The 12,320-nt window shown below is 37.2% G+C and overlaps 1 protein-coding gene and 1 non-coding gene across 2 annotated transcripts in view; both read right to left on the bottom strand.

The window, feature by feature from the left end:
• POLA1 (DNA polymerase alpha 1, catalytic subunit) overlaps positions 1–12,320 on the bottom strand; it is a 200,313-nt gene that overhangs the window by 160,553 nt on the left and 27,440 nt on the right. Inside the window, exons 17-26 of the mRNA XM_075033499.1 lie at positions 12,258–12,319; positions 11,430–11,519; positions 9,688–9,804; positions 8,630–8,805; positions 8,084–8,213; positions 7,628–7,747; positions 6,452–6,548; positions 5,786–5,910; positions 3,793–3,942; positions 3,443–3,565 (exon numbers count right to left, since the gene is read on the bottom strand). Coding sequence (XP_074889600.1) covers positions 3,443–3,565; positions 3,793–3,942; positions 5,786–5,910; positions 6,452–6,548; positions 7,628–7,747; positions 8,084–8,213; positions 8,630–8,805; positions 9,688–9,804; positions 11,430–11,519; positions 12,258–12,319 — 1,190 coding nt within the window. The remainder of the gene's footprint in view (positions 1–3,442; positions 3,566–3,792; positions 3,943–5,785; positions 5,911–6,451; positions 6,549–7,627; positions 7,748–8,083; positions 8,214–8,629; positions 8,806–9,687; positions 9,805–11,429; positions 11,520–12,257; position 12,320) is intronic.
• On the bottom strand, positions 6,060–6,190 carry LOC142034102 (small Cajal body-specific RNA 24). Its single transcript, XR_012651445.1, has one exon.

Genomic DNA, 12,320 nt, shown 5'->3' with positions numbered 1-12,320 from the left:
TTTCTTCCAAAATACACCGAAACTTAACCAGTCTACCTGTAATGTACAATATACTAAATTCTGACAAATTCACACTGATATGCCCCACCTTCCCTGCTAGAGATGACCCACAACTGAAAAAAATAAACAAGGAGGACCCGTTTGAAAAATCTGATAGTCAACGTTTAAAACACTTGGTGACAAAAATGAAAGTCTTAATTGATTAATGATCTCAAGGTCTCTATCGCCATCTAGTGAAAACTCACTACCATTACTCCACTCTCCACGTAAATTACACCTCGTTCACTGCAATCCCACACACTAACCTCTCTGCGGGATCCAGCCCACATATGGCCAGAGTTGTAAGGCTTTGCTACATTTCTGCTGCATGTCTTAAGGTAAATAAAGGTCGAGCACTAGCTCCTATCTCGCCAAGGCTGACTGCAGAGAACTAAATTCTTATGGATTACACTCTGTCCTAGCACTGTGATCGGGCTTTAGAAATGGCCTTTCCACAGCATATTTAATACTTCTGCCATCAAAATGAAGTAGACACATCAAACACTAGCATAGTTATAAGCAAGTTTTAAAAATGGCAATGTGTAATTACAAGAATTTTTAGTCACTGTAAGGAACCCCATGACAGCTCCACTACTTTTAGTGCATTGGCATTGCCAAAGCACAAAGAGAAGTAACAGTCCACAAGAGGTAGTACAAAGCACTCGGCATCAGACGCTTGCAGTACTCAGTCTTCCTACAGCTTCAGTGAAAGGGTCTTCAGTCACACAATTAGAAAGCAGCAATTTAAAAAGTCATCAAAACTCATTCTCTCAGCTACGTCAAAACCGAATGCTACGATGAGCTTCAAGAACTTCAACTTGAAATATCTATTTCCCACTTTCAATTATTCTGCTAAGACTTAGAATTGAACTGTAATTGTGTTAGTGCAAATATTAAGTTCAGTTTTCATCCCACACAGTATTTTTCTCACTTAGACATCTACAAGACTACCTGCGTTTACTCAGGTCCCCTCCACAACAGTTAAAAAAAAAAAAGTATCAATTACTGATCATCAGAAAAGGCCATTTAAATTTAGACTAAGCACATTTTTCCATAATAGTTATTTTTTAATTAACCTTTGCATAGAGAGAATCCAAATCTCCTAATACTAAACGTTCACCTCTTTTATATTAGCATTAGTGGTTAAGAGGAAACCTGTGAATAGAAAGACTAATATAAAATTTTAAAGTAGTGTTTCTCCCGATTAAATATTTCAACTTAAAAAAACCCAGAAAATTAAGGTGTCATCTTTGATGGCAAAAACTACTACTCAGGAAATAAGAAACTAATAAAGCTGTATGTGTTTATTTACTACCTACCTAAAAATGCTCTGCAGAAGAGGGCATATACAGTGTATTTAATCAGAATCTATCCTACTCACACAGAAGCACAAAATGACAGGTCATCCTGAAAAATTCTCGAATTTTCAAAAGTTTGTTATCTCCACAGTATCCAGAGTAATGAATACTAATCTATCTCAAAGAATGGGAAAAAAGATAGTTTTAGCTCTACAGGAGGTGCTGTATTGCACAGAAAAGACTTACCAAGACAGTAGTGCTCCACTGAGCTCAGCACTAGCGCTGCCAGATGCAGACTGGCTCCCACAGACTTTGGCTGGCATCTCTGCTGTGCTCCCAGCAGCCCTGTTTTCACAGAGTAACTTCTAGACCGGCACTGGGTACAAGACACTTTCAGGCAACACTGTGCCACAGCGTTAAGTTCTTCCCCAAACTCAGAGCAACTACAAAACTGGAGATTCAAATGTGTGTAAAGGCTTGGCAGAAGAAAGCCCAGGTCTAGCACGACCAGAATTTAATAGGTCCAACCAAAAATGAACTATGTAAGACAAAGTGTCTCAAAGTGCTACCTAGCACATCCTATACCACCTATTTAGGATTTTCCCATTCCACCATCACTTTGGAACATAATGCAGGAACACCAAAATTTCATGCACCATTATCTCATAACTGCTAAGTCACAGACAATTGAGAATAAACTGTATGTGCAAACAAAAAGTATGCTTCTCCCTTAACAGAGGCCAAAAGCCCAAGAATCCATACAATACCCAGTTTGTGACAGGTGCTCCATATGACTAATGGAGATCATAAAAAAAACCAAGAAATCGAATTCATAACTTGTAAAATACTACTATAAGATATAAAGCTATGATACTCAAATGCTTTGCATACCAACCTGATAGATAAATACATCAGAATCTTACAACAACAACAAAGATACCAATTCCTTAAAGAAAACAGCTTTTGAATTCACATGGATGCATAGCGCATTTACAGTTATCAAACCTGGAAATTATTTCCTAGTTAAACATGTGTGTAAGGTTAAACATACTGGTTACATGAATTGGGAAGACAGCAAATGTGGGGTTATCTCTAGAGAACTATTTAGATAGGAAGACTTTTACAAACAAGGATGTGTTATCAGAAACAAAATCCCCCTATGCACATCAGTTGGGGTTTGTAAATGGACCTTCAGCACATCAGGTAGTCCACAGCAAGGAGAGCTGTGCCCTCACGTCACAGGCAGTATGTGCCTCTGAACATAGACATGAATTCATCCATCTCCCTGCTCAACTAAAAGGTTGACCAGCCATCCTGTCATGTCTGTTCCTGGCATCTTTACAGATTCCTGCTTGGTATTCTCTTCTATAAAGAACTACTATGAAGCATCATGAAAAAATGTGTTTTAAGACACTGTATATCAGTGGTACATTTTGGATCTTTAATGATTATTTTTCCCACTGAGACCAAACTGATGTGATCTGTATTCAGCTGTCATCCTAATCAACAGCAAGTGTAGTTTTGCCTATAAAGTTAAGAGCAACTCTTAAAATAAAATCTGGCCTCTTGAAGCTAATGCAAAGCTTCATTTTAGGGAACAAACAAACATTTTCTGAAAATAAGGCCCCGATACATAATCCATTGTCACCATGTGATTAATTAGCCCTGTCACAAACTTGAGGGTTTTAGGAACTCAGCATACCAGGGCACAGGACAGACTGGCCAAAGACAAGCTCATCTAAAGCTGAAGCATACCACTGAATCAAAGACTAATCCATCAAGCAGAACTGTAAATTCAAGGAAAATGTGAAAGCAGCCTTGATTTTTTTGTCACCATAATCTGGTCCATTGAAACTAAGCAGTTTAATTCAAAATAAGGCTCTAGCTAGAGCTTCGACTTGTCGTACTTTTTGACACATTTATCTGATTCTTTTCTAGACACCGGTTTCATTTTTTTTCCTCCAACATCTGCAGTACAAGATAAAAACTACAGTTCTGAAACCAAAAGCAGGTTTGAAAACAAGACCATTCTCCTATTCAATGAAAAACTAGGTGGCTTAAATTCACCCTTTTTACATGTGTGTGTAACCTGTTTAATGACTTACCTCTCTCCCTTTATGTGTCACCAAAGCAGCCAAAGGCTTGGCATAGAATCTGCTGTAGGAAAATCCCAGGCAGCCATACATACTGTTAGCGGTGAGTTTCAAAGCTTTCTGTCTGATATCATACTGAAAAGAAACATAACCAACAAAAATGGTACAACCATAGGCAACAGAGAACAAAACTCAATGTTCACAATTACATTCACAGCTTTTTATATAGTCTGCAGCAATGATGGGCTGAAAGTAAAGCACATTACAATCAGTGCTCACTACTAATCATCCCTATTCTGCAAGGCTGATCAGGGCACTTAAGGGGAGTGGAAGGAAAATCAAAGGAGTTCTATAAAACACACCTGTAAATAAAGGTCAGGATTTAAATCTGGCTGTTTCATTAGCTGCTTAACTTGACGCCTTCTCTCCACCAGTTTCCTGATTTCTTTAGGCAAAATTCCCATTTCCAGAGATGGGTCCGGAAGCTCTGGAATTTCCTCCTCTTCTTCAACCTGTCAAATGATCACCACTGCTTATCATTTTTTTTGCTTAAATATTAGTGTTTAATGTGTTAAGTGAAAAGCTTGGGGAAAAAAAACCAAAATCACACAGCTTGTATCTACTCCTGCAGAGTGCCCAAAGCACAGTTCAGAACAAGCAGCATGAGAGGCTTTTTGTGGTATTTAACTATATTACTTAGTCCCCGCTGCGGGACAGGGACTAAGCCTTTCTCTGTCTGGGAGAAACCCAAGAGACACATGGACCAGTAGGACACATGGACCAGTAGCACGAAGATTTTTTTTTTTTCAATGTGTGTGTGTTTTATATATATATGTGTGCGTGTATATAAATCCAGATAAACAAAACACACACACACTCTCACTCTTAGGTATATATAGATAGATATAAAAATAGAAAGAAAAGCACACACACAAGCAATTCTCCCCATGCTGAAAAATTCCATCCTTTTTTTATTATCACATTTGGTGTTCAGAACTATAAAATGGAGCACACGCTCTGTGGAACTGAGACTTTGAAAAAGGTAAGTGAGCAAAGAGAAATAGACAGTAACAACAGAATGAAAACTCCACCCCAAACAACTCTTGGTTATAGCAAAACAACAACCAAACAGAAAGCACACATTCTTATTAGCATAACCAAAGAAATGGTTGCCTAGCAAAAATGGAAAGACATTTCAAGCACAATGAAAGAGACAGAAATACAGAAAGAAAAGGCAATAGAGATACTATGAGGATGGCAAGTTTAGTAAAGCAGTCTGGGAAGAACCATAACAAGAAATTACACCAAAACCTGATTAAATATCATACCATGCTAGAAATCAAAATGAGCTGCTTTGGTTTAAAGCACATTTAAGAAAGCAGGGTAAATCCACAGAGAGTTTGGAGGAACTTACTGACAGAGTTCCACATAGTTTTTTCCCTGTTTCTGCTATGGCACTGATATTTTAGTTGTTATAGGACTAACTATGTCCCATAACTACTTATGCACAACACACTAATTTCAACCTGTGAGCTGATAACAGTTGAAAATAAATCCTCAGGCTTAACCTTTAGACCTGACCAGCTCACTACTTCAGTTTACAGCACAGCTCCAACAATTGTGCCAGCACAGCTGAGGAAATGAGAATAAGCAGCCGTGGATAAGCCATGGCCAACACAGCTGCTGAGAAAACAGTACATGGAACCACACCTTCAGGAAGTTTTTCAGTTGTGTTTAATACAGTTTAATGCTGTGTTAAAGAGCATGAAATTTCCGTGAAGCTGGTCCCGCAACTGACATAATCACAGTATCACTCCCTGACACGGACCCCCAAGGCACACACGTGGTTTTCCTGATGTCTAATAAGGATTGAGCTCATATTGCATTCTTTCCTCCAGGCAGAAGCATGAGACTTGTGTCTCCCTCATTCAGGTATGTTTGCATTAATTCTGTGGCAACCTAAATTCACAAAGCCTCTACCAAGTTAGGATGAAATTGGTCAAGGGGCTCAGAAATTGCTAGGAGGACCTGGGGCTGAAAAGGGCCAACAGACCCTCATTGAAAATCTTGTTTCATGAGGATACCAAGATTTTATTTAGATGGGAGAGAACTTATCAAGATTCTAGAAGCGTATTACTGAAAGGAAGATGATAGACATAAAATATTCAAAAAGTCCCAAACCAAAACTTTCTGTAATGCATCTCTAAACAAGAATCACTTTTTTTTAAGTGTGAGAGGGGGGAAAAAAAAACCCAATAAACAGTGAAAAAGAACAATTTCTTAAAAAGCTGATTTACAGAACACACACTGAAGTTAAGACAGTGTAACTTAAGTCACAAGTTAAAGCACACAAACCTCCGCCCTTTTCTGTGCTTCTGATGACAGTCGCTGCACTGTGGTAAAGCAGATGTTAAACTCCTGGATAATCGATGGGTACAAGCTGTTGAAGTCGAGAAGCAAAATAAACTTGTCATAAAAACCTAAAACAGAGTTTAAAACAAAAGTCATAATTACTCAGTCTCCCTAAGGACTTAATCCAACCCCACAATTAAGATTTAAGTGACAGTAATACATTGTACCACACTTGCCTTAAAGTAGCTGTTGAGATGCACCACTACCCATTATAGAAAGCTGTCAGAAGTGGAACGATCCAACCCCATTAACTCATCAGAGTTGAACAGATAGCTTCTGTGTTACTATAGGACACTTGTACAGTTTTCCCCACATAGAGGAGAAACTGAAAGAAAACTTACGTGTCCATTAGAAAATTATACACAGATATACAGTCCTAATTCCTCACAAGACCATAATATTCTCACAAAAAGTTAAGAAAAAAACGTCCCAATAACAAGTAATTCCACAATCAATGTTGGGAATTTTCTTCTATGCAACAACCCCTCCCCCAAGCCACCACACCAAACTCCCACAAGACACACAGATGGTGCTCATTGCAATCTATCTGAATTAATATAACCTACCTGTCTCTAACTTCATAGAAGAAAGAAAATTGCAACATCTTACCGACTTTGGGATCCAAGACTAAGCCCCCAGCATATGCTGCTTTCTTTTTCCCTATCTTTGATTTATTCTGATCTTCAAAATCTTCATCTTCATCCACCTACATTTGGCATTTAAAAAAGTCATTATCTAGTCTCCAAGATTTCTGTACTGTTGGAGGAGTTATTTTTGGCAAATCAAATATGAAATTGGGAGCCAGTGCACAGAGTTCCTTTTAAAATACATGCAAAACATGGCGGTTTTATCATGAACCTTATTAAAGCTCTCTACATGTCAAAACAGCATTCAAACCAACTCCTATAGGAACAAACTGCTAAGGAGATTACAAAGACCTTAAGGAATTGTCTCATTCAACACAGCACTGGTAAGCATTTTCTGGATGGCTGTAAAAGTCAAGACTAGGAAAAAAAAAAAATCAACTCATGACCCAGAAATATTACTGCCCAACTAAAAACATTATTACTGACCTAAAGAGTATTTTGCTATTTGTTTTGTTGTAGTAAGAATTTTTCTCCCAGTTGTCCAATGCTATTCTGAATCACTTAAAATTCCAGCCCTGCTTTGATGCCGCAATACAATCAACAGAACTTACTGTTTTGGAATTTGCTGTTGAACTTATTTAAAAGTAAAACCAAAGCAAAATATAGTGAAATACAAATACATTCTCAAATTTTAATTTGTTTACTAACAAACATATGGATGTTTCTAAAAATACATTTACACTGGTATTATCCAAATGAATATTTTTTTTAAAACCCTTGGATATTTTACCCATATTCTCAAATCACCCACCTTACAAATTATACTTGAAATACTGTTCATTAGCAAAATAATTGTATGGCAAATGTGCATCTATTAAGCAACACAGACTATCTTCTTTACTATTTCCCTACGCAGCCAAGTACTTAGCTGATTTCAATTTTAAGCTAAAAGAGCATCTGAGTTTCCATAGATCTGTCATACAATGGAAAAGATGTTACACTGTCCCTTTAAACCATACATTTCTCCATTATCAACCCAACAAAAAAAATATTTTGAATTAAGCATAAGCTGTAACATTAAGTTCTATCTAAAACTGGCTATGTTCGGGTTTTCTGTGCTCTCACAGAACAGTAATACACAAAAGAGAGAGGGGTTTTTTTTCTTTTTAATAAAAATTCTTGGAAAAACTGGACCCACCAGCTTCTGCAGAGGCTTTCTAAAAACTTGTTTGTCCGGCACTATGTAGTCTTTTTCATGAAATGCATGAAGCAGCAAGAACTCGTTACGTTCAGATCGTCCACCCATCATTGTCCTTGACTATAGAGGCAAAAAAAGAATTCAAAGCAGAGCATAGAAAACACTGAAACACAAAAAGAGACTAAGTAACATCCTTCAACTATTTTTAAGTTCACCTAGCATTACTATTATTCTGTATCATCACCACGCACAAAACTCAAATGTGATATTTTAATGGAAGTTTTAGATTATTACTTGACCAGATCGTCAAACTCTCACACTTGTCACAGCAAAAAATTTACAGCATCATATATTCTCAATTAGTGTTTACAAATTAAAACTAGCAATTCAAACACAGAAAACACGGAACTGTTTTTGTGGGACAATAGGAGGCAGGGGGAAGTAGTAAAAATGTACCATGACATTCCCAGAGATGTTTGTTATTTGAAGGGCCAGTGGCAGAACATTCAGCTCACACATGATCTGGAGAATAAATCTGGCATCTGTCCAGGTGTTTTCCAGCATGAACATTAAGCGAGGAGAATCACTGGGAAAAGAAGAGGGATGGCCTAGTAAAGTAAAATCAGCCTCATTTTGTACTCTCTAGTAGTTTAGACCTACATGCTCTATGGAACATGTGGTATCTGTAGCACACCAGTGCTAAATTACATAGCAAGCTCTTTTAATTGAAAAAACCCTCCAAACCTCAAGCTTGCATATCCTATTAGTGTATCTAAACCAATGCTCTGACAAATCAATCTGCTTCGCGCATAATAAGCCACCACCCACGAGTAGCTTGAAACATTATAAAATACTGTTAAGATAATATTTTACTTTTCAAATACCAGTATGCTAAGTCAGCATCTCCATGACAAATCAAATAAGCAATCGTGAAAGTGTGTAGTGGGAAACTAGCTCCTCTACCTTCCAGTGAAGGATTAAAAACGTGAATCAGCAACATACCTGTACATATTTCGAATTTCCTCTGGTAGAATTGTTATCCTCTCTGTTTTCAAAACCTGACGGACCAGTTCAGGCAAATGGTAACTTTTGCAGCGAATTAATTCTTTAGCAGAAATTTCTACATCACAGATCATTCGACCACAGGCAGCATTCCTTTCAGCAAACCCTCCTCGACCCTTAACCATATCAAACAAGGAGAGAAAAACCCAAACAAAATGAAACATACAAACACTAACAAAGAACATCTATCCAAAATATAAGCGTCTAGGACTCAGTCAAGTCATTTGGTCACCAAATACTCTAATAGTCTAAATAGTCTACTAAATACCACTAATACTCAAGCTTTATAACTATGCCCTAAAGGAATCCGTGGTATCTTTCAGTGTATGTAGATATTAAGAAGTAGATACTTAACTCTCATTAATAGCTAGATCTTAATTCTTAAACTGTCATGCATTTTTTTTTCTTCAGTAAATAGAATAGTCCCATCAAGAACATGGGTGTGGATTTTGCTTTTCCTCCAAGGATATTTTTGTACTAACAGCAGGACAAAGAAGTCACAGAACAAACCACACACAAATACTCATCTTGGCCTCTAGGAAGGACAGGAACAAGCAAGAACGCAGCCACATTCAGCACTTCAACACTCCAAGCCTCACACGTTGTCCTCTGAACAAATACGTACTAAGAACTACAGAATTATTAACTTAGCAGCTCTCTATGGGATGATTCACCAATCAATCCAAATTACATTTTCTCATTTTACAGTTATAGCAGACAAAGACTGTTACAGTAAAGACTATTGCAATTAATCTGTCATTACCATCATCTAGTTGAGATATGTAAACTAAATTAGCCTAACTTGAAAATTAGTTTAGCTTATTACTGTAATAAAAGTCATATAAACACTCATCATTTCTGATCTGGGACACATGAAATTCAGCATGACCAACAGTCAAAATACATCAGTGTCACATTTACAATTCCTCAGCAAAATTAATTCATTTTTAATCACATGCAACATAAAGGGGATTAAAAGACTTGAGCAATCTTATTACCCCAAGCTTTGGCATATTGGACCTCCTCAGTCGACCTATCTTGGACCAGTGAGGGACTTTGCACACATTAATTCTTTGAAGCAGCACTTCCAGATCAAATCCATAAATATTATGACCCTTGCAGCAGAAAAAATAACAAAAAAAGGTTACAACAAATGCAAATTGAAAGACTTACTTTCACAGGCTCAGTATTCCTTTGCCCTTTGTGGTTTTTTCCAGCTAATTGATGGCATTATCTCTCTCATAGAAAGCACTTTCTAAGAGAACGTTCATCAACAGTACTCATTAGTCTTAACACTAACAATGCTGTTCAGCAGAATACCAAAGTCAGCTCTATAACTGGCTCATAGCACACACAATTCAGTTTTATGCTTTGATACCAAAGATTAGGATTTAAAGCTTTCTAGAAAAAACCCAACATTCTTTATACAGCATATAAACTTAGCTATGAGTAACTCCTTTTCTCTCCATCCATGAAAGTCTCAGTATTGACATCAAAATAATGGATTTTTTTTTCCTTTGATACTACAACAGGCATAGCTGTTAAATCTGGACAGGAAGACCTTGGAACCAATATTTACATAACAAAGTACTCCAGCAACACTTGCAAAGTTTAAACAATGCTAAAGACATTGATGACACTGGTCTGTAACCTCAGCTGAAAGCAAAATGCTACCCTGATGAACACGAGTCTATGTGGACCAGCCAGTCACCAGGAACTGCAGGTTCACTGTATCAGATACATCTGTGTAGTGCACTACTGTGCTATAGAAGAAGCTTCTTAACAGCAGTGTTACAGCCATAGTAGAGGGGCCTTACCTATATTGATATAGCTTGGTTTTCAACAACACTAATTAAATCAGGGGCAAATTAGAAATGCGCTAACACGGCTCTGCTGGTTTTAGGATGAGAGCTCGCACACCCCTACTACTGGCATCTTCAATTTAAAAACGCTGGCTGGAGTGTCTCCCCTGATTCCTTCCTATAACCACCAGGAAGCTCAGCTCGTAGGGCGAATACCGAATACCAGCCACAGTGAGCTGAAAACATCAGGAATCTGACCGCTCATTTCAACCTATTCCCACCACTTAATTATTTGTATTTACCTACAGAAGAATAACAAGTTGTATATGTCCAACATCAGATTTATAACCAACTCAAATTGTCTTCAAGATTTCATTAAATGAAAGTCAGGACTGTATATTGATTAAACATAACAAAAAGAAAAAATTAGTAATTATAATAAATCCTCAGCTGCCAATACAGTAGAACACATAAGAATGCTTATTACAAAACTTTGCTCAGATCCCATGGATTTGTATAGGTTATGATTTTGATTTACAGCATAAACACAATCTAAACGGTGACACAAATTGTATGAGCATCTGAAATGAAACAGACTCTTAAGTATACCAGGAGTTCCCATTTTTCTAGAAAATCACAAGGGGTTTTTTGTTGTGTTTTGTCTTTGTGAGCAAAGAAAAAAATACTTGTTTCAGGTACTGTGGAAATACTGCCTATTTCAGATGTTATGGGAAATAATAGGACGTATAAAATGCTGTCAGGGAAAATTTTGTATCATCTTTGTATAAAAGTATACCTGCTGTCTCATAAGCAAATTCAATTCATAAGGCAGTCTAAGATAAACATTAAAAAACCTCTTAGGGACAAAAGAAAAAGAACAAAGCTGACCAACTGACAATATGCTTTAATTTAACTCTCAAAGTCTCAGAACTACTCACCACAACAACATCTGGGTCAATTTTGTGAATCTTTGCAAGAAAAAATCCCAGCAGTGTTCTCTCTGTTGCAGCAATTTCTATTTTAGCATTCTAAAAGGAGCAAGAGAGCACCTGATTTCAATGACCCAATAAGTTTAAAATGGCAACATCTCCTCTCCCCTACTAGTTACAAGACAATAATAAAGCACCACAGAGTTCTCCCTTTCCTTCTATAATTCAAGGCCTTTTGTTCTCACTCCCATAGACATAGAAAGCTTTTCTCAGAGGCTTTTTTCCATTTTGCTTTTGTATGCAGGTGTCTAGTGATATTTTAAGAGCCTCCTAATAATCAAGCACACCAGGAAAATGCTCCATGTGCATCCTTCACTCACAAGCTTAAGATCAGACAGAAACAGAGAAAAACAAAAATAGGTTACTTTATTATTCTGTCAGGTCTCCCAGTGCCCTTTAGAAAGGATGCCTTCTAAATTTTGACAGACTTTACTCTCCAAGGAAAGAAGAAACAAATTCTCCCAGTTTACTATGAGTACATAGTTAGGTATAATGAAAACGAATCACAATTTTAGCCTCTTTGCAAAACCTTTCCAACTCTCGTCTAACACTCTATTTTATGAGCACAACAAGCAGCAGTACTGAATCACACAGAGCACACACCTCTGTTTTTACAAGCAACACAGAATAAATACCTGGATTTAGGTTTGCAGAGTAGAAAACTAATGAAATAATCATGTGATTCCTTTGAATATTTCTTTTACGCAACTTACCCAAAGCAACATGAAGTTCATATTTTAAAGTATTGCAATCAGAAAGCTAACAAAATGAAATTACCTTCTTTTTAATAGCTTCTTTGAAGTCATATGGAAAAATGCAATCGTTTGGTTTGGAAACAAC

The sequence above is a fragment of the Buteo buteo genome, chromosome 8 (genome assembly GCF_964188355.1).
Source record: "Buteo buteo chromosome 8, bButBut1.hap1.1, whole genome shotgun sequence".
Classification (NCBI taxonomy): Eukaryota; Metazoa; Chordata; class Aves; order Accipitriformes; family Accipitridae; genus Buteo; species Buteo buteo.
The sequence above is the reverse complement of the archived record's forward strand: the minus strand, read 5'-3'. Positions and strand labels throughout refer to the sequence as shown.